Source organism: Nomascus leucogenys, chromosome 4, assembly GCF_006542625.1.
Source record: "Nomascus leucogenys isolate Asia chromosome 4, Asia_NLE_v1, whole genome shotgun sequence".
Lineage (NCBI taxonomy): Eukaryota > Metazoa > Chordata > Mammalia > Primates > Hylobatidae > Nomascus > Nomascus leucogenys.
This window is the reverse complement of record NC_044384.1, coordinates 22002593-22022359: the sequence shown is the minus strand read 5'-3', so window position 1 is coordinate 22022359 and position 19767 is coordinate 22002593. Positions and strand designations below refer to the sequence as shown.

General features: G+C 44.1%; 1 protein-coding gene across 1 annotated transcript in view; it reads right to left on the bottom strand.

Annotated features, from left to right (window-relative positions):
* ATP8B1 (ATPase phospholipid transporting 8B1) overlaps positions 1-19767 on the bottom strand; it is a 145887-nt gene that overhangs the window by 31930 nt on the left and 94190 nt on the right. The window contains exons 12-15 of the mRNA XM_003264274.4: positions 17116-17306; positions 13301-13509; positions 9979-10022; positions 8936-9092 (exon numbers count right to left, since the gene is read on the bottom strand). Coding sequence (XP_003264322.1) covers positions 8936-9092; positions 9979-10022; positions 13301-13509; positions 17116-17306 — 601 coding nt within the window. The remainder of the gene's footprint in view (positions 1-8935; positions 9093-9978; positions 10023-13300; positions 13510-17115; positions 17307-19767) is intronic.

The window sequence follows — 19767 nt, the reverse complement described above, 5'->3', positions numbered from 1 at the left end:
AAACTTCTTTGTTTTATCTTGACTTATAAACAGTAATATAAACTAAAAGTGAAACATTGGTGGAGAATGAGGGAAAATTCCCCCCACCATCCACAGGAAAAACAACAGGTGTTGACATTTTATCATTCCTTCCAGGGCCTTTTAAAATGTCTGTATCAGCCAGGCGCCGTGGCTCACGCTTGTAATCCCAGCAATTTGGGAGGCCGAGGTGGGCGGATCACGAGGTCAGGAGATCGAGACCACCGTGAAACCCCGTCTCTACTAAAAATACAAAAAATTAGCCGGGCGTGGTGGCGGGCACCTGTAGTCCCAGCTACTCTGAGAGGCTGAGGCAGGAGAATGGCGTGAACCCGGGAGGCGGAGCTTGCAGCGAGCCGAGATCGCGCCACTGCACTCCAGCCTGGGTGAGAGAGCGAGACTCTGTCTCAAAAAAAAAAAAAAAATAAAATAAAAAATAAAAAAAAAAATAAATAAATAAAATGTCTGTATCTGAAATTGTTTCTATCAAGCTAAATATACATTTACATCCTGATTATTTTAATGCTGTATCTGAGCATATTGCCATCCCTTTTTAAATTCTTTATAAACATTTGAACAAATGTAAACATGTTATCATTTTCCTATTACAGACACTTAGTTTATTTCCAAATTTTTTTACTGTCAAAAAATAACATTTTAATAACCTTTTTGTATGTGTGTAAAGATTTTTCTGTTTCTTTTTTCTTTTTAGAGACAGAGGTCTCCCTATGTTGTCCAGGCTGGTCCTGATCTCCAGGGCCCAAGTGATCCTTCTGCCTAAGCCTAATGAGTAGCTAGGACTACAAGTGCATGTCACCACACCTGGCTTATTCTCTTTCTTTCTTGTTTTTCTGAAACAGGGTCTCACCCTGTTGCCCAGGCTTCAGTGCAGTGGCATGATCATGGCTCACTGCAGCCTCAATCTCCCCAGGCTCAGTGATCCTCCTACCTCATCCTCCCAAGTAGCTGGGATTACAGGTACACGCCACCACACCTGGCTAATTTTTTTGTAGAGACAGGGTTTCACCATGTTGCTCAGGCTGGTCTCAAACTCCTGGACTCAAGTGATTCACCTGCCTTAGTCCCTAAAGTGTTCGGATTACAGGCATGAGCCACTGCCCCTGGGCCCCTGGCTTATTTTCTAAGAGCAGATTCCTATTAGGAAAATACTGAGCCAGAGAACACTGATAATTTTAAAACTCATTGCTATACATTACTAATTTGTTTTCTAGGAAGGTTGTACCAGTTTATTTTCCCTCTAAAAAAGTATGTTTTCTTTCTTTCTTTTTTTTTTTTTGTTTTTTTTGAGACAGTCTTACTCTGGCACCTAGGCTGGAGTGCAGTGGCACCATCTCAGCTCACTGCAGCCTTGATCACCTCAGGCGCAAGTGATCCTCCCACCTCAGCTTCCCGAGTAGCTGGGACTATAGGCGCACATCACCACGCCCAGCTAATGTTTGTATTTTTTGTAAAGACAGGATCTCACCACGTTGCCCAGGCTATTTTTTCTTTATCATAGCTATATTCTCCTTATTTAAAAAAACAAACAAACAAAAAAAGGCTGGGCGCGGTGGCTCACGCCTGTAATCCCAGCAATTTGGGAGGCTGAGGCAGGTAGATCGTGAGGTCAGGAGATGGAGACCATCCTGGCTAACACAGTGAAACTCTGTCTCTACTAAAAACACAGAAAATTAGCCAGGCGTGGTGGCACGTGCCTATAGTTCCAGCTACTCAGGAGGCTGAGGCAGGAGAATCACTTGAACCCAGAAGGTGGAGGTTGCAATGAGCCGAGATCTTGCCACTGCACTCCACCCTGGTGACAGACCGAGACTCCATCTCAAAAAAAAAAAAAAGAAAGAAAGAAAAGTTGAAACAAACCAACCAACCTTAGTTTGATCACTATCTGATATCTTAATGTTTAAAAGTTAAATAATGGAAAATTGTCTTCTATTCACAACTACATTTCAACAATAAGAATAAGCTAGGTTCAGTGGCACGTGCCTATAATCCCAACTATTCAGGAGGCTGAGGCAGGAGGATCACTTGAGCCCAGGAGTGTGAGGTTACAGTGAGCTTTGATCATTCCACTGCCTGGCTGACAGAGCAAGATGCAGTCTCTTTTAGGAAAAAAGAAAAAACCAATAAGAATAGGAATAAATCTCACAGCCAGATACACGAAAGAGTACATATGCTACATGATTCCACTTATATAAGCCAAAAAACTGACAGAGCTAACCTGTGTTATTTGTAGTCAGGAAAGTACTTTTCTTGGAGGGTTAATCACTGGAAAGGAATGTAAAGGGAATTCTAGGGGGATTGATAATGTTCTTTTTAAAAAATCTGGGTGCTCATTACAAGAGTATTAGTTTGTGAAAATTCATTGAGTTATATACTTATGATACGTATATATCTCTGTATACACGTTGTACTTCAATAAAAAGTTTAAAAAATACTCTGCCTACCCAAGATCTATTTTTCTACTCTAGTTATTTTGTCTCAAAATAGAAGGAAAAGCATTTCCATGGCCAGATGACTTTGGACAGAAAGAGCATTTAGTTTTCCAAAATACTTTGACCAGGATGAAGGCCACAGATGCATGAGCAGCTGTTTATCCCCCAGTCTCACTTGGAATGATTGGTGCTCTGGGGTAATAGTGGCAGAGAGAGCTAAACACACCTTCCTTCCTTCCTTCACAATTGGCTCAGAAGATTCACTTTTAAAGTCAATATTAATCACTTCCTAATTAATAATTAAAGATGACACTTAGGTTCTCTCTGTATTTGTTCACCCAGAAAGTCATTCACTAGAAGCTATAAATGCACTTCCTAAATCCGGCCATCTAGCAAACATATACAAACGCCAGAGGGCAAACTATTTAACCAGAGACAAATCAGCAGCGTTGAGAACAAAGCCTTTCCCTTCAGCAATTTAAGTTGGCACAGCGATATATGGCATAATATTGACAGCAAACGCATTTCCAGCAGAGAAAAGAAACAAAATAATAAAAGGTGGTAAAGTTCCCACAAGTAAGACACTCATATCTAGAGCAAACACCTTGATATTTTTATCATTAAAGAAAAAAAATGTTTTCCATTACCTTGTGATAATGGAATCACAGAATTGCAGACTAACAGAGATGGGAAGAACATCAGAGACTTGGTCCAAATTCCAACCTTATGACTGCTGGAAGACACCTGGACTAAAAAACTATGCAGCCATAAAAAGGAACAAAATCATGTCCTTTGTCACAATAGAGATTAGGCTATTATCCTAAGCAAATTAACTCAGGAACAGAAGACCACATACCTACCACATGTTCTCACTTAACATTGGGTACTCATGGACACAAAGATTGCAAAAATAGTGGGGACTTCAAGAGAGAGGAGGGAGGGAGGGCAACAAGGGTTGAAAAACTATTAGGGCCGAGCGCGGTGGCTCATGCCTGTAATCCCAGCACTTTGGGAGGCCGAGGTGGGCAGATCATGAGGTCAGGAGTTTGAGACTGGCCTGGCCAACATAGTGAAACCCTGTCTCTACTAAAAATATAAAAAATTAGCCAGGTCTGGTGGTATGCACCTGCAATCCCAGCTACTCGGGAGGCTGAGGCAGGAGAATTGTGTGAACCCAGGAGGCGAAGGTTGCAGTGAACCGAGATCACACCATTGCACTCCAGCTCGGGCGACAGTTCAAGATTCCATCTCAAAAAAAAAAGAAGAGAAAAGAAAAGAAAAACTAACTATTAAGTTCTGTGTTTACTACCTGGGCGACGGGATCAATTGTACCCCAAACTTCAGGATCATGCAATATACCCATGTAACAAACATGCACACGTATCCCCTGAACCTAAAATAAAAGTTGAAGGTGTAAAAACAAACTAAAAAAAAAAAAAAAAAAAAAAACCAAAGCAACCTTCCTAAGAAAACTCTTTATTTATGGCATATTTAGAGGCAACCAGAAAGACCTTCTTTTTCTTTCACACACTAATTTGTGGCTCATGAAATTGATGTAATCAAAGAAAGATGCTCAAACCACAAATCCCACCTCTCAGTTCTCATTAACCTGATTCCCTAGCTTCAGGGTAATGGTGGCAGAGAAAGCTAAATGCACCTTTCTTCCCTCCTTCACAACTGACTCAGCTGATTCACTCTAATGTTTTTTTGAGATGGAGTCTTGCTTTGTTGCCCAGGCTGGAGTGCAGTGGCACGATCTCCGCTCACTGCAACCTCTGTCTCCCAGGTTCAAGCAATACTCCTGTCTCAGCCTCCCGAGTAGCTGGAACTACAGGTGTCTGCCACCATGCCTCGCTAATTTTTGTATGTTTAGTAGAGATGATGTTTCACCATATTGGTCAGGCTGGTCTTGAACTCCTGACCTCAGGTGATCTGCCTGCCTCAGACTCCCAAAGTTCTGGGATTACAGGCGTGAGCCACTGCACCCGGCTCACTCTAATTAAGTGACAACAAACTACCTGGCCGGGCATGGTGGCTCACACCTGTAATCCCAGTGCTTTGGGAGGCCGAGGTGGGTGGATCACCTGAGGTTAGGAGTTCAAGACCAGCCTGGCCAACATGGCAAAACTCCGTCTCTACTAAAAATACAAAAAGTTAGCTGGGGTTTAGTGGTGGGCGCCTGTAATCCCAGCTACTCGGGAGGCTGAGGCAGGAGAATCACTTGAACCTGGGAGGCGGAGGTTGCAGTGAGCTGAGATTGCGGCACTGCACTCCAATCCAGCCTGGGCAACAAGAGCGAGACTCAGTATCAAAAAGAAAAAAAAAAAAAAAAAGGCTGGGTGTGGTGGCTCACACCTGTAATCCCAGCACTTTTGGGAGGCCAAGGCTGGAGGATTACTTGAGGTCGGGAGTTCAAGACCAGCCTGACCAACATGGAGAAACCCCATCTCTATTAAAAATGCAAAATTAGCTGGGTGTGGTGGGGCGTGCCTGTAATCCCAGCTACTCGGAGGCTGAGGCAGGAGAATTGATTGAACCCGGGAGGTAGAGGTTGCAGTGAGTCGAGATAAGGCCATTGCACTCCAGCCTGGGCAATAAGAGTGAAACTTGGTCTCAAACACACACACACACACACACACACACACACACACACACAAAACAACCCCTACTTCTCAGATGTCTTTTTCTCCTCAATCCTCTCACCCACTTTAAATGAGTTGCCAAGTGTCTCCCACATCCATAGCTTTGTCATCCTTCCCAAAGACCCCATGCTAATGCAAACCTTCAGCCTCTGTGCCAGTCTCCAGTACCTGCCTGCTCCAGACTCTTGCACCCAATGTGATGTGCAAAACTCCTGAAACAAGCTCTCTGATCATTAATTCAGAACCTCCAGGTGAAGTGATGGCTTCCAAGCCTTCCACACTCTGCTCTCACATGACCTCTGTGCAGGCGGGAGTCTGCAATGGCCTCAAGGTTCCCATCCCAGTGCTGTCCGTTCCCTTTCTCCCAGTTACTCAATCAAGCACTAATCTAGGTACTGCTGTGAAGGGAATTTGCAGATGTGTGATCCTAATCAGCTGACCTTAAAATAGATTATCCAGGTGTTCCTGACTTAATTAGATGAGCTTAGAGAGGACAGAACTCTTCCTGGGGAGAGACTTGGAGCAGCATGAAAAACGTTCAATTTAAGGGAGATTCTCCACTGCTGGCTTTGAAGATGGAGTGGACCAGGTGGCAGGGAATGAGGAGAGTCTCTAGGAGTGGAGCGCGACCCAGCTGACAGCCAATAAAGAAATGGGGACTTCAGTTCTACAACCACAGAGAACTGAATCCTGCCGCAACCACACGTGTACGTGGAAGAAGACACTGAGCGCCAGGTGAGAACATGGCCCAAACTTGATTTTAGTCAGATGCTGAGCGGGGAACCCAGTCGTGCCATGCTCAGAATTCTGCCCTACAGAACCGTAAGCTAACGAACAGGTGTTTTCAGTAGCTGAGTTAAGCTAATTCTCTACAGAGTGGCAGAAAACTAACACATGTGGCAGGGCGTGGTGGCTCACGCCTGTAATCCCAGCACTTTGGAAGGTCGAGGTGGGCAGATCACCTGAAGTCAGGAGTTGGAGACCAGCCTGGCCAACATGGTGAAGCCCCATCTCTACTAAAAATACAAAAATGAGCTGGGCGTGGTGGTGGGCACCTGTAGTCCCAGCTACTCAGGAGTCTAAGGCACGAGAATTGCTTGAACCTGGGAGGTGGAGGTTGCAGTGAGCCGAGATTGTGCTGTTGCACTCCAGCCTGGGTGACAAGAGCAAGACTCTGTCTCAAAAAAACAAAAGAAAACAAAACAAAACTTGGAGGTGTAGACCCCAAGGAGGTGTAGTCCTCAACAAAACAAAACAAAACAAAACAACACTTGGAGGTGTAGTGCCCTTTCAAGGGATCCTTTCCTGGTACTTTATGGTTAAAAGCCAAAATCAATTTCTTCTCTAAGCTCCTGCACTAGAAACCTAACATGTCTCTATTTGCGCAACCCTTGACCTCAGCTAACAGTGGACAAAGAGCTGGAGGGACTTTGTGTTCTTTTTTTTTTTTTTTGAGACGGAGTCTCGCACTGTTGCCCAGGCTATAGTGCAGTGGTGTGATCCTGGCTCACTGTAACCTCCGCCTGCCAGGTTCAAGCGATTCTCCTGCCTCAGCCTCCCAAGTACCTGGGATTACAGGCACACGCCACCATGCTTGGCTAATGTTTTGTATTTTTAGTAGAGATGGGGTTTCACCATGTTGGCCAGGCTGGTTTCGAACCCCTGACCTCGTGATCTGCCCGCCTTGGCCTCCCAAAGTGCTGGGATTACAGGTGTGAGCCACCACGCCCAGCCCTGCTGGAAGGAACTTTGTACATCCAAGCTTCTTACTACAACACCGAGGAACGTGGTTCTCAGACAGGGCCCAAACTGGGCTGACTCATCTCTAGTACGTAGTCCAGGGCTCTTCCCATAGTATCCCGCTGGGGAAAAATAGAATAGGGACCACAGGATGAATTTACATTTGCCTAAGTTGGCCAGTTAACCCTTAAAATACTATCACGTACTCAGAGAAGAGTACAATAATTGTGGTAATGAGTCAAAACCAAAGAGAACCAGGTGACTTTGTAATATCACACTTTATGCTTATTGCCTGAGTAAAATTGGCTTGGCGAGTCAAATAGACTTTGACCTCTGCTTCCATGATTCATGACCTGGTATCACCCCTTTCTTTTTTTTTTTTTTTTCTTGAGACAAGAGTCTCGCTCTGTCGCCCAGGCTGGAGTGCAGTGGCGCAATCTCGGCTCACTGCAAGCTCCGCCTCCCGGGTTCACGCCATTCTCCTGCCTCAGCCTCTCCGAGTAGCTGGGACTACAGGCGCCCACCACCATGCCCGGCTAATTTTATGTATTTTTAGTAGAGACGGGGTTTCACCGTGGTCTCGATCTCCTGACCTCGTGATCCGCCCGCCTCGGCCTCCCAAAGTGCTGGGATTACAAGCGTGAGCCACCACGCCCGGCCGGTATCACCCCTTTCTATCCTTCCCCACATTGTCTGCTGATAAACCCTTCCATGTATCCACCCAACTCTGTTACCTTGCTTCATTGCAATATTAGATTCATTCTTTTAGTATATGTGCTGCCGAAGCGAGCACTAGATTCATTCTTGGAAAATGGGTTTCTTTGAAACTTGCTGAAAGGTATCATATACAGCTTCTATACATTTAGGTGTTTTTTGTTTTGCTTTTTGTTTTTTTGAGATAGGGTCTCACTCCATCACCCAGGCTGGAGTGTAATGGTGAGACCATGGCTCACTGCAGCCTTGACCTCCTGGGCTCAAGCGATCCCCACCTGAGTAGCTGGGACTACAGGCATGTGCCATCACGCCTGGCTAATTTTTTGTATTTTTTGGTGAGATGGGGTTTTGCCATGTTGCTCAGGCTGGTCTTGAATTCCTGAGCTCAAGCAATGCACTCACCTCGACCTTCCAAATGCTGAGATTACAGGTGTGAGCCACCATGTGTTGGCCTGCACATTTAGTTTTTATGCATATTCCTTCTCTGGAAATTTCATACCTGCTACATATGAAACATTAAGGTTGAGAACAGAGAGGGACTTATGTATGCTGCACTGACTGAAGTAAAAAGTGGAAGATGTAGTGAAGTGGATGAAATGAATGAATGAAGTGAGGGAATGAAGTGAAGGCAGACTACGCTTCATTACAGAAACACCAAAAGAACTCCCTTTGCTCTTTCTATAAAGTGCACGTGTGTCTATATAATTTATCATTGTGTCCATTTGTGATAAAATGACTAGCTTTCCTTGATACAGGACAAACTTATGTGACAAAGCTGGCACAAACTGCATTGAAGGATTCTGCAAAGGAACCTATAAGCCATTCTGGCTTGTTCCCATGAAATTCACATTAATTATGCTCCTTTAAATGGAAAAGGCACCTTAAAGAGATCCAGGCTGAGGCTGATATTATTTCAAACCCAAACTATAACAGAATCTAGTAAATAAGAGCATATATCTGAAATTATTTGGTAGAAAAGATCAGTCAAGTTCAAAGTCCATTTCTGATATAGATAAGGCTTGACTTTTCACTCTCAGTAAATGCTCAGTAATAAATGTGTTAAGAAAAGTTAGATTCTTCTATCATAATTCAAGTACCAATCATTTCTTTCAATAAGATTTCATTTGCAAAGTGAAAAAATACATCTGGAGCTATAACTATGAATAAGATGTAGATTTTCAGGGACAAGAAGCTTGTTTCCTGCTTTGCTCCTCCATAAACCATCTAGTGGTAAGTGCTGAAAAATATTCACTGCATTCAAATATGAGACAGATTTGTGTACTACTTGACATGCATTTGAGCCATTAGCAGGAGTTACCTGGAAACAAAACTCCTGGTCTCTAATGCCTGAGATGCCAGAGAAACACTCACCATCAGTCCTATCCACCATGACCGTGTGGCAAACTGCGAGCAAGAAGAAGAACTGTCGTACTTCTGGCTCTTTCCCTGATTGGATTTGCTCAATAAGATAGTGGTCGTAAAATGCAACCTTCCCATCAGCATATGTATTCCAGCTAAAATCAACTTGCTGAAAGAAATGCAGAAAGACAAAATATGAATTTTATAAAATATTTTTGACTTAACAAATGACATGAACTTTTCTTCAAAGTCAAGGTTTCAATTATGCAAAAACCACCTTAAGATTTTAGCACATTCTTAAATGTCAAGAGGCTCACAACTGTCTTAAATAAAAAGCCCCCTTTTTTTTCTTTTTTTTTTTTTTGGAAACATATATGACCATATATGGGTCTCACTCTGTCACCCAGGCTGGAGTGCAGTGGCTTGATCTCAGTTCTCTGCAACCTCCGCCTCCTGGGCTGAAGCAATCCTTCTGAGTAGATGGGCCTACAGGCATGCACCACCATACCTGGCTAATTTTGTATTTTTTTGTAGAGATGGGGTTTCTCTGGTCTCAAACTCCTTGACTCAATTGATCTGCCAACCTTAGCCTCCCAAAGTGCTGGGATTACAGGCATGGGCCACCATGCCTAGTCAAAAGGTACTTTGTGGTGGACTAAACTGTGTTCCCCCAAAAGATATGTTGAAATTCTAACCTCTGGTACCTATGAATGTGACCTTATTTAGAAACAGGGTCTTTACAGATGTAATCAAGATAAAATGAGGTCATACTCAATCAGGGTAGGTCCTAATCCAATGATTGGTATCTTATTAGAAGGAGAAATGTGGACAGAGACACACAGACACATGGGGGATACCATGTGACAACAAAGGCAGAGACACAGAGTTGTGTTTCCAAGTCTCCAAGCCAAGGAACACCAATGACTGTGGGCAACCACCAGAAGCAGGGAAGAGGCAACGAAAGAGTCTTCCCTAGACCTTCAAAGGAAGCATGGCCCTGCTGGGACCCTGACATCCCCAGCATCCCAAACAATTCTTCAGCTTAAAGGTCTTACCTCTATTTTGTTATGGTTGTGTTGAGAGGCATCCCGACTGTCCCCTGAGAAACAAACAGGACAAAACAAATTGATTCTCCACCTATGTCCAGAGGCCCCTCCTTACCTGGCTTTGCTTATATAGTGATGGTGATAAGACCATATATGGCCTGGACAGGCTAAAATATTTATTATCTGGCACTTTACAGAAAACGTTAGATGACCTCTGGTCTAGATATTCAAATACCAGTGGCTGTCCCTCTCCACTACCTTCTCCTAGGGGCCTCAATCATATCCTCTGAAATGCTTTACCTCCCCCAAGTCAGAAGGACTCACATATGTAAGCCACGTCCTCAGCCCCTCAGTGCCCCACCATCTTCACTGATACTTCTTATGAGAAAAGGCACTCACGGTGCCTACAAGTAGGAGGTATATATGCATGTCCCTATATCATTTTAAACAATTGTGCTATTAAGTATATTTAAAATAGCACCTAGTACTAGCCTTAATATTATTTGTAAATTTACAGAAAATTAAATTTCTAAATGTTTCAGAAAATTAGAACTGAAATCAACTTTTAAAACAATTGGCTGGGTGTGGTGGCTCATGCCTGTAATCCCAGCACTTTGGGAGGCTGAGATGGGCTGATCACCTGAGGTCAGGAGTTCAAGACCAGCTTGGCTAGCATGGTGAAACTCCATCTCTATTAAAAATACAAAATTAGCTGGGAATGGTGGTGCATACCTGTAGTCCCAGCTACTCGGGAGGCTGAGGCAGGAGAATCACTTGAACCCAGAAGGTGGAGGTTTCAGTGAGCCAATATCGTGCCACTGCACTCCAGCCTGGGCGACAGAGAGAGACTCTGTCTAAAAAAAAACAAAAACAAAAACAAAAAAAAATTGTAGGCCCGCTGTGGTGGCTCACGCCTGTAACCCCAGCGCTTTGGGAGAATGAGGCAGATGGATCACTTGAGGTCAGGGGTTCGATACCAGTCTGGTCAACATGGTGAAACCCCATCTCTACAAAAAAGCAACAACAACAACAACAACAACAAATTAGCCAGGCATGGTGGTGTGTGCCTGTAATCCCAGCTACCCAGGAAGCTGAGAGAGGAGAATCATGTGAACCTGGGAGGCAAAGGGGTTGCAGTGAGCTGAGATCGCACCACTGCACTCCAGCCTGGGTGACAGAGTGAGACACAGTCTCAAAAACAAAAACAACAAAGAAAACAAACAATTGTAGTGAAATACACATAATAAAATTTATCATATTAACCAATTTTTTGTTTGATTTTTTTGAGTCAGGGTTTCACTCTGTCACCCAGGCTGGAGTGCAGTGGTGCAAACCCAGCTCACAACAGCCTCGACGTCCCCGGGCTCAGGTGATCCTATCTCAGCCTCTCAAGTACCTGGAACTACAGGCACATACCACCACGCCTGGCTAATTTTTGTATTATTATTATTGTTTTTTGTAGAGGCATTTTTTTTTTTTTTTTGAGACGGAGTCTCGCTCTGTTCACCAGGCTGGAGTGCAATGACGCAATCTTGCTCACTGCAGCCTCCACCTCCCAGGTTCAAGCGATTCTCCTGCCTCAGCCTCCTGAGTAGCTGGGACTAGAGGCACCCACCACCACCCCCGGGTAATTTTTGTATTTTTAGTAGAGATGGGGTTTCATCATATTGGCCAGGCTGGTCTCGAACTCCTGACCTTGTGATCCACCCACCTCGGCCTCCCAAAGTGCTGGGATTACAGGCGTGATCCACTGTGCCCGGCCAGAGACAGGGTTTTGTCATTTTGCCCAGGCTGGTCTCAAACTCCTGGGCTCAAGGGATGTGCCTGACTTAGCCTCCCAAGGTGCTGGGATTGCAGGCGTGAGCCACTGCACACCAGTCAACCAATTTTTGTTGTTGCTATTTTGAGACAGGGTCTTGCTCTGTTACCCATGCTGGAGTGCTGGAGTGTGATCTTGGCTCACTGTAGCCTTCAGCTCCCAGGCTTAAGGGATCTTCCTGCCTCAGTCTCCCAAGTAGCTGTGACTATAGGCATGCAGCACCATACTCTGCTAATTTTTTAAAATTTTTGCTTTGTTACCCAAGCTGGTCTAGAATTCTGGGCCGCGAGCAATCCTCCCGCCTTGACCTCCCAAAGTGTTGTTATTATAGGCATGAGACACTGCACCCAGCCCATTTTAACCACTTTTAAGCATACGGTTCAGTGGCATCAAGTATATTCACACTGTTGTGCAGCTGTTTCATCTTGCAAAATTGAAACTCTGTACCCATTAAACAATAACTCCCAATTCCCTTGACTCCAGTCCCTGGTAACCATCATTCTACTTTGTCTCTATAAATTTGATTATTCTAAGTACTTCATATAAGTAGAATTATACAACATTTGTCCTTTTGTGACTGGCTTACTTCACTTAGCATAATGTCCTTAACCCATTTATGCCTAGTGTTCCATTATTGGAATGCTAAGCATGTGGGAGTTATTTATATCCTACTGGTCAAGGTCATCACCAAGTTCTGATTGCAAAAATTCAAAAAATTGCAACCTCTGGCATAAACGAGTTCAGGTTCATCTGTGTTGTAGCATGTGTCAAATTTTCCTTCCTTTCTTAGACTGAATAATATTTCATTGTGTGTATCCACATTTTATTTATCCATTCATCCATTGATGAACACTTGGGTTGCTTCTATCTTTTGGCTATTGTGAAAATGCTGCTATGAACATAGGTGTACAAATATCTCTTTGAGTCCCTGTTTCAGTTCTTTTGAGTATATAACCTGAAGTGGAATTGCTAGATCATATAGTAATGAGACTTTTAGTTTTTGTTTTTTTTTTTTAGATAGAGTCTTGCTCTGTCACCAGGCTGGAGTGCAGTGGTGTGATCTCAGCTCACTGCAACCTCCGCCTCCCGGGTTCAAACAATTCTCCTGCCTCAGCCCCCTGAGTAGCTGGGATTATAGGCGTGCGCCATCACCACACCTGGTTAATTTTTATATCATTAGTAGAGATGGGGTTTTGCCATGTTGGCAAGGCTGGTCTCAAATCCCTGACCTCATGTGATCTTCCCGCTTCACCCTCCCAAACTGCTGGGATTACAGGCATGGCCACTGCACCCAGCTGTGAGCCCACTTCTGGCTGCTGTCCTCTCCCATGCATGTGTCCCCAGTGCTGTCCTGGTGCTCCCCTGGTGCTCAGCTGGAGAATGGCCCCAGCAGCAGGACTCTGCATCGAGAGGGCACCAGCAATGCCAGGAGACAGGCTATAGTCCAGGTAGTGACCTGCACACGGCAGGCAGCCCCACTCACCCAGAAAATGAGTGACAGCTTCCACTTACCATATATCTGCCCGTTGATACAGCACTTTTTAAAGGTCATGATATTTTGTGTGAGTGTCCCCGTCTTATCAGAGAAGATATAATGGATCTGCCCAAGCTGTTCATTGAGTGTGGTGGTTCTAGCTTTTGCAGGTGTGTCCTTCTCAGCATAGTACATTTGCAGGTCCCAGTTGATGAAGTGACTCTGTCCAAGACGAATCACTTCCACGCTAGGAAGACAGAAGATTATTTTCCGTAGAGAGCTCAGATATGAGTGGCAAGTAGTAGAGATTTTATTCTCATTGTACAGACAAGAGCAAGCTGCTTATTCACTGCTGTGGTCTGAATGTTAGAATCCCCCTCCAAATTCATATGTTGAAACCCAATCCCCAATTCAACAGTATTGAGGTGGGGCCTTTAGAAGGTCATTAGGTCATGAGGGCTCCACCCCTATGAATGGGATTAGTGCCCTTATTAAAGTGGCTCAGAGGAGCTTGCTTGCCCCTTCTGCCATGTGAGGACGTAGCTAGAAGGCACCGACTGTGCCTATAAAGCAGAAAGTGAGCCTTTGCCAGACCTGAATCTGCCGATGCTTTGATTTGAGACTTCCCAGCCTCCAGAACTGTGAGCAATAAATTTCAAGGGTCTTCTGTTACATCAGCCCAAACTAAGCCCTCTACAAGGAGACAAGCCCATGCACTCAGCCTCTGGTTTCTCCTAACCACATGCATCATTCTCAGGCTTCAGGGTCAAGCTGATTTTAGACAAGTAATTTCCACTCAAAATTGCTCAGTGAGATTTCCCACTCGCTCCTGGGCATTTAGCCAAGACACCCATGTTCAGAATACACAGCCCAGCAGAATGGATGACACAGCAACACTGCAGACAGAGCAGTGGACACAGCAAGCCTGACTCTTTTCCCCCATTCCCCATAGCACCCAGGGGCACTGGAATGGCCATGTTCATCTTTGCCCTCAGTGGTAGGGCAGAGGGAGTGAGAGTACCCTAGGGTAGAGACTCCACTGTGCTCTCAAATAGGGCAAAAGGCTTTTGGCAAATACCCTAAATCATGATCCCTAAATTATGATAAGGTTATAGAATATCCAAAATAAGATATTATAAAAGGATCATCTGAATTTTAAAACTATAAGGGACAGGCCGGGCACGGTGGCTCAAGCCTGTAATCCCAGCACTTTGGGAGGCCGAGGCGGGCGGATCACGAGGTCAGGAGATCGAGACCACGGTGAAACCCCGTCTCTACTAAAAATACAAAAAATTAGCCGGGCGTGGTGGTGGGCACCTGTAGTCCCAGCTACTCGGAGAGGCTGAGGCAGGAGAATGGCGTGAACCCGGGAGGCGGAGCTTGCAGTGAGCCGAGATTGCGCCACTGCACTCCAGCCTGGGCGACACAGCGAGACTCCGTCTCAAAAAAAAAAAAAAAAAAAAAAAACTATAAGGGACATTACCTATCTCAGTTATAAGGAAGCTGTTTACATAGCCAGCAATTGTTAGGTGAGCCAAGGAAGTCTATAACAAGTTAAACAGATGGAAAAATAATGCTCTCCCCACTTCTCTCCCTTCCATAAATATTTCCTAAGTGCCTACTATGTACCAGACACCATGCTAGGTGCAGGGGACATGTCTGTAAACAAAACAAAGTCCGTTCTCTTAAGGGGGTTACTTTCTAGTAGAGACAGAAAAATAAATAAACTAATAAAGAGAGGCTGTATCAGAGGCGAAAGTTCTCTGCAGAAAATCAAAGCAAGGGGCCAGGTAGGGTGGCTCACACCTGTATTCCCAACACTTTGGGAGGCCGCGGTGGGCAGATCATGAGGTCAGGAGTTCGAGAACAGCCTGACCAACATGGTGGAACCCCGTCTCTACTAAAAATACAAAAATTAGCCAGGCATGGTGGCATGTGCTTGTAATCCCAGCTACTAAGGAGGCTGAGGCAGGGGACTCACTTGAACCCAGCAGGCGGAGGTTGCAGTGAGCTGAGATCGCGCTACTGCACTCCAGCCTGGGAAACAGAGCAAGACTCTGTCTCAAAACAAAACAAACAAACAAAAATCAAAGCAAAGCAAGGTAAACAGATATGAAGATCTCCAGGAATGAGAAGTGGTCAGAAACAGAATGAGTCGGGAAAGGCCAGGGTAATTAGGTGTTATTTGAGTAGAGGCCTTTGTAGTGAAAGGGGAGCAGATAGATACCTACGTAAGGATGTCCCTGGCAGAGAAAAGAGCAGGGGCAAAGGCCCCATGGCAGGAAGAATATCAAGGGGCCAGAGTGGTAGAAGCCCAGGGAGGTGGGCTGAGATGCAGAAGGTATGGGCGGAGTGGAAGGCTGAGCACCAGATCACACTTGGGGCCTTGGGGTTGGGTTTATTCTGAATGAGGGTTGAAGGCAAAGCAGAGATACTATCTGGAAGAACTTGCTCCAGCATGTTTTCAAAGGACCTTTATCTCCAAGAAAAATAAAGAAATCATATTTGTTACTTGACATACCTTTATATAAAATTATATATACAGTTTCTTTTATAATACACACTGATAGTTTTAGGCAAAATTATCTGTGTAATAGTTCCCTTGACAAAGGTAACACTCATCTCAGTTTTTCTCAAAGTAGCTGTGGAACAGATGGCTGCCCCAGGGCTTTCCTTCATGTTAAAAGAACAACAGTAACTACATGTAATCAAATTAAAAATAAAGCAAATGCACATATAATGACACTAAAATAAAATAAATGCCTCTAATTATAGGTGTGTGTGTGATTCCTATGTCTCTGGGCTATTCTTTATCAGAACTAAGAATGAACTCTGGCTGCTGGGTTTATTCCAAAGCACTATCCCTCCCAAAAAGGTCTCAAAGTCAGTTTGGCCAAGGGCAGTGAACTTTCATATTAAAAAGAGAAAAAGGCTGGGCATGGTGGCTTACGCCTGTAATCCCAGCACTTTGGGAGGTGAGGTGGGCAGATCACCTGAGGTCAGGAGGTGAAGACCAGCCTGGCCAACTTGGTGAAACCTGTCTCTACTAAAAATACAAAAAAGTAGCCAGGCATGGTGGTGGGCACCTGTGATCCCAGCTACTCAGGAGGCTGAGGCAGGAGAATTGCTCAAATCCAGGAGGCAGAGGTTGCAGTGAGCTAAGATCATGCCCATTGCACTCCTGCCTGGGCAACAAGAGTGAAACTCCATCTCAAAAAAAATAAAAATAAAAATAAAGTAAAAGTAAAAAATGAAGAAGTATCACCAAATCAGCTGCTTACCACTTATCAGAGATATGCCCCTGACTTTGTTGTTGTGATTGAGATTTGAGATGAAAAAAAGAACATTTTGAGAGGTTGATGAAGGACAGGGAATTTCTTTCCTAGTAGGAGGTAGTGGCCAGAAAGCACAAGTTCTCCACCTTGGGTGTGGCAGATGATAATAAAGAAGGCTCAGATAAGAGGTGAGGACCACTTCCGAAATGGAAAACTAAGTTTTTCCATCACATGCTAAATCTTCCCCTCCTCCCAGGCCCTTTCCGGAAGTCTGGGCTTTGGAACCCGATGAGAAGGGAACCTTACTAATAAGACAATGACTACAGGAGTGGCAATCGATCTTTGAAATTCCCTAGCCTTATCTGCAAACAGGATGAGATAAAAGGTGCCTGGCACAGAGTGGATACTCAAATGTTAATTTCCTTTTCCTCTCTTACCCTCAGTTCTGAAATGAACATGATTTTCTTACCTGTTCTTTGTGACCTTTGAAACAATGATCACTAGAAATCAAGGGACTATGTTGGGAGAAGGTACAACATTCTTCCATTAAAGCAAAATGCCAGAGAGGACAGCCTTACCTGACATAGAGAGAGATGGGTACCATGGTGTTGAGAATAATGATATAGCCCCAGAAAACGAGGAATCCACGGTAGGAGGGTGTAGCGTCTTCTCCATCATAGAGGTACCAAGAGTAATTGCCCACCTGTGCTTCCCAATAAGCATGGCCGATGGCAAGACCAGCAGAAAGCAGAATAAGAACAACAAAGATCTAGAAGACAGAAAACATTTAAATGCATTCTGAAGATGGATTTCCAACCTCTTGCATTTCCTAGATGCTAATTAACCTTACTCAATACTTCATATGATTGAGTATTAAGTAGTCTGTAAAAATAATATATGTCGAATAAAAACAGCACCAACTTAACGCTTTGAAAGTCTATTTGATTGCTACGATTGACTGATGTATCCTACATCTCCCATAGAAGGTGAGGTTTTGTTCCCAAAATTATCTCTCCAGAGAGATTTGGTGTCTTACATTCAAATCCTTGAAGAGTCTTATATTACAGGGCATTCTCTCAATTATGTTTACTTTGAACAATAACATACTGTTTGGGAAAGATATCTTACTTAGCATGAAACAACTTCCAACAAGGCTGAATTGGAAAACTGGAATGCTTATAGAAAATATTCAACAGATTTTTTTTTTTTTTTTTAGACAGAGTCTCACTGTATGGCCCAGGCTGGAGTCCAGTGGTGCCATTGTGGCTCACTACAACCTCCACCTCCCTGGTTCAAACAATTCTTATGCTTCAGCCTCCTGAGTAGCTGGGATTACAGGCACGCGCCACCACGCCTGGCTAATTTTTGTCTTTTTAGTAGAGATGAGTTTCACCATGTTGGCCAGGCTGGTCTCGAACTCGTGTCCTCAAGTGATCTGCCTGCCTCAGACTCCCAAATTGCTGGGATTACAGGTGGCCCTTGCCCGGCCAGAATTTTCTTTTCAGGGCAAGAAAATTTCACCTATATTTGGGCGATTATTCCTTAAGGTGTAATGTCATAAGTATTGCATGAGATTGTAAAATAAGATCACTTAAGAAGCAATATGATAAGTATTATGTTGTAGAAGTTATGAGCATATATTTATGGAAGGAATAAAAAGTCAACCGTCCTAATGGTACTTGGAGATTCGCAAGTGGGAATAAAATTTCCAGAGACAAATTTAAATTTCTGGACATGGACTCCAAAAGTGCTATATCTCACAACTTTGTCATGGAAACAGCAGAGTGCCAACAGGCTCTTTGAGAATGCCACACTCATAACCACAACCATGACACCGAAGATGAATGTGAAAAGTTCAAATGCAATTTTCATGAAATGAGAAAGCAGGGGAAAATGTTTCTTAAATTATTATTTTTATATGATTTCAAATATATATATGAAATCAAAGAATAAGTATTAGAAGTATGCATTCAAATTGAACTAAATATTTGAAAAAAATTTTCATTGGGAAATAGAAAGAGTGCTTAATATTTGGGGTCACCACGTGGGCAAAAAAGAGCAAACATAGCAGGTCTGAGACTGCTTCCTCCAAAGGCCGGCTTGCAAGATTTGCCCTGGGCTGGTATCTGGTAACTTAGATGTTTGGAGGATTTCCCGGTTATTTTTTATTCTCTGATAAGAATACCTCATGGGCCAGGTGCAGTGGCTCACGCTTGTAATCCCAGCACTTTGGGAGGCTGAGGCGGGCAGATCACTTGAGGTCAGGGGTTTGAGATCAGCCTGGCCAACATGGTGAAACCCCGTCTCCACTAAAAATACAAAAATTAACCAGGTGGGGTGGCGGGTGCCTGTAATCCCAGCTACTTGGGAGGCTGAGGCAGGAGAATCACTTGAACCTGGCAGATGGAGAGTGCAGTGAGCCAAGATCATGCCATTGCACTCCAGCCTGGGCAACAAGAGCGAAACTTAATCTCAAAAAAAAAAAAAATAAAAAAAACAAAAACAAAAAAACCCATGTGCAAACAGCATGGTTTATGCTGACCATCTGCATTCTTCTGGGGGAGTCTAGAGATTTTGTTAAAAACATTTGACACTGAGTCTCTCATGAGCTTCCCTGGTACAGACAACATTTCACATGTGGTGTCATTAATTGCTGCTGGGAGAATTAAGTGCCTATTGTGTGAGTGGCTTGGTGGGGAGTGGGGGCAGGACGGCAGACTTTTGGAAGCTTGTGCCTGGTTTCCTTTGCACTTTGCTCCATGAGCCTTTGGTGATCTTGCTCTGTGTCCTTTTGTTGTAATGAGTCACAGCTGTGAATATGACTATGTGCTGAGGCCTATGAGTCCTTCCAGTGAATCATCAAACCCGGGAGTGGTCTTGAGGGTCCTCGACATACTTTATTTTTAGCCTTGCCTTGTATTTGGAGCTATACAGTAGATTTTGGGGGTGCTGGGGGAGGTTTGCTTCTAAGAGAACTGCCTCTATGGGAAAGTAACAGCGATGAAATCAACCCTACATTGACTTTAGGAGTCCAGCTTCACTAATTTATCTAGGGCTTCCTGGTTTTCCAGTTCCCATCATCAAAGCACTCAGGGCACCCTACAACTGAAATTTCCCTTCCCAAGGGAATTCTCCTTTTAAAAGTGTGGCATTTCTGAGAAAAAGTGAGGCATTTCTGAAAAAAAAATCCCTTCTTCCTGCATTTGAAGCTTGGAGTGCCCAGTAATTTT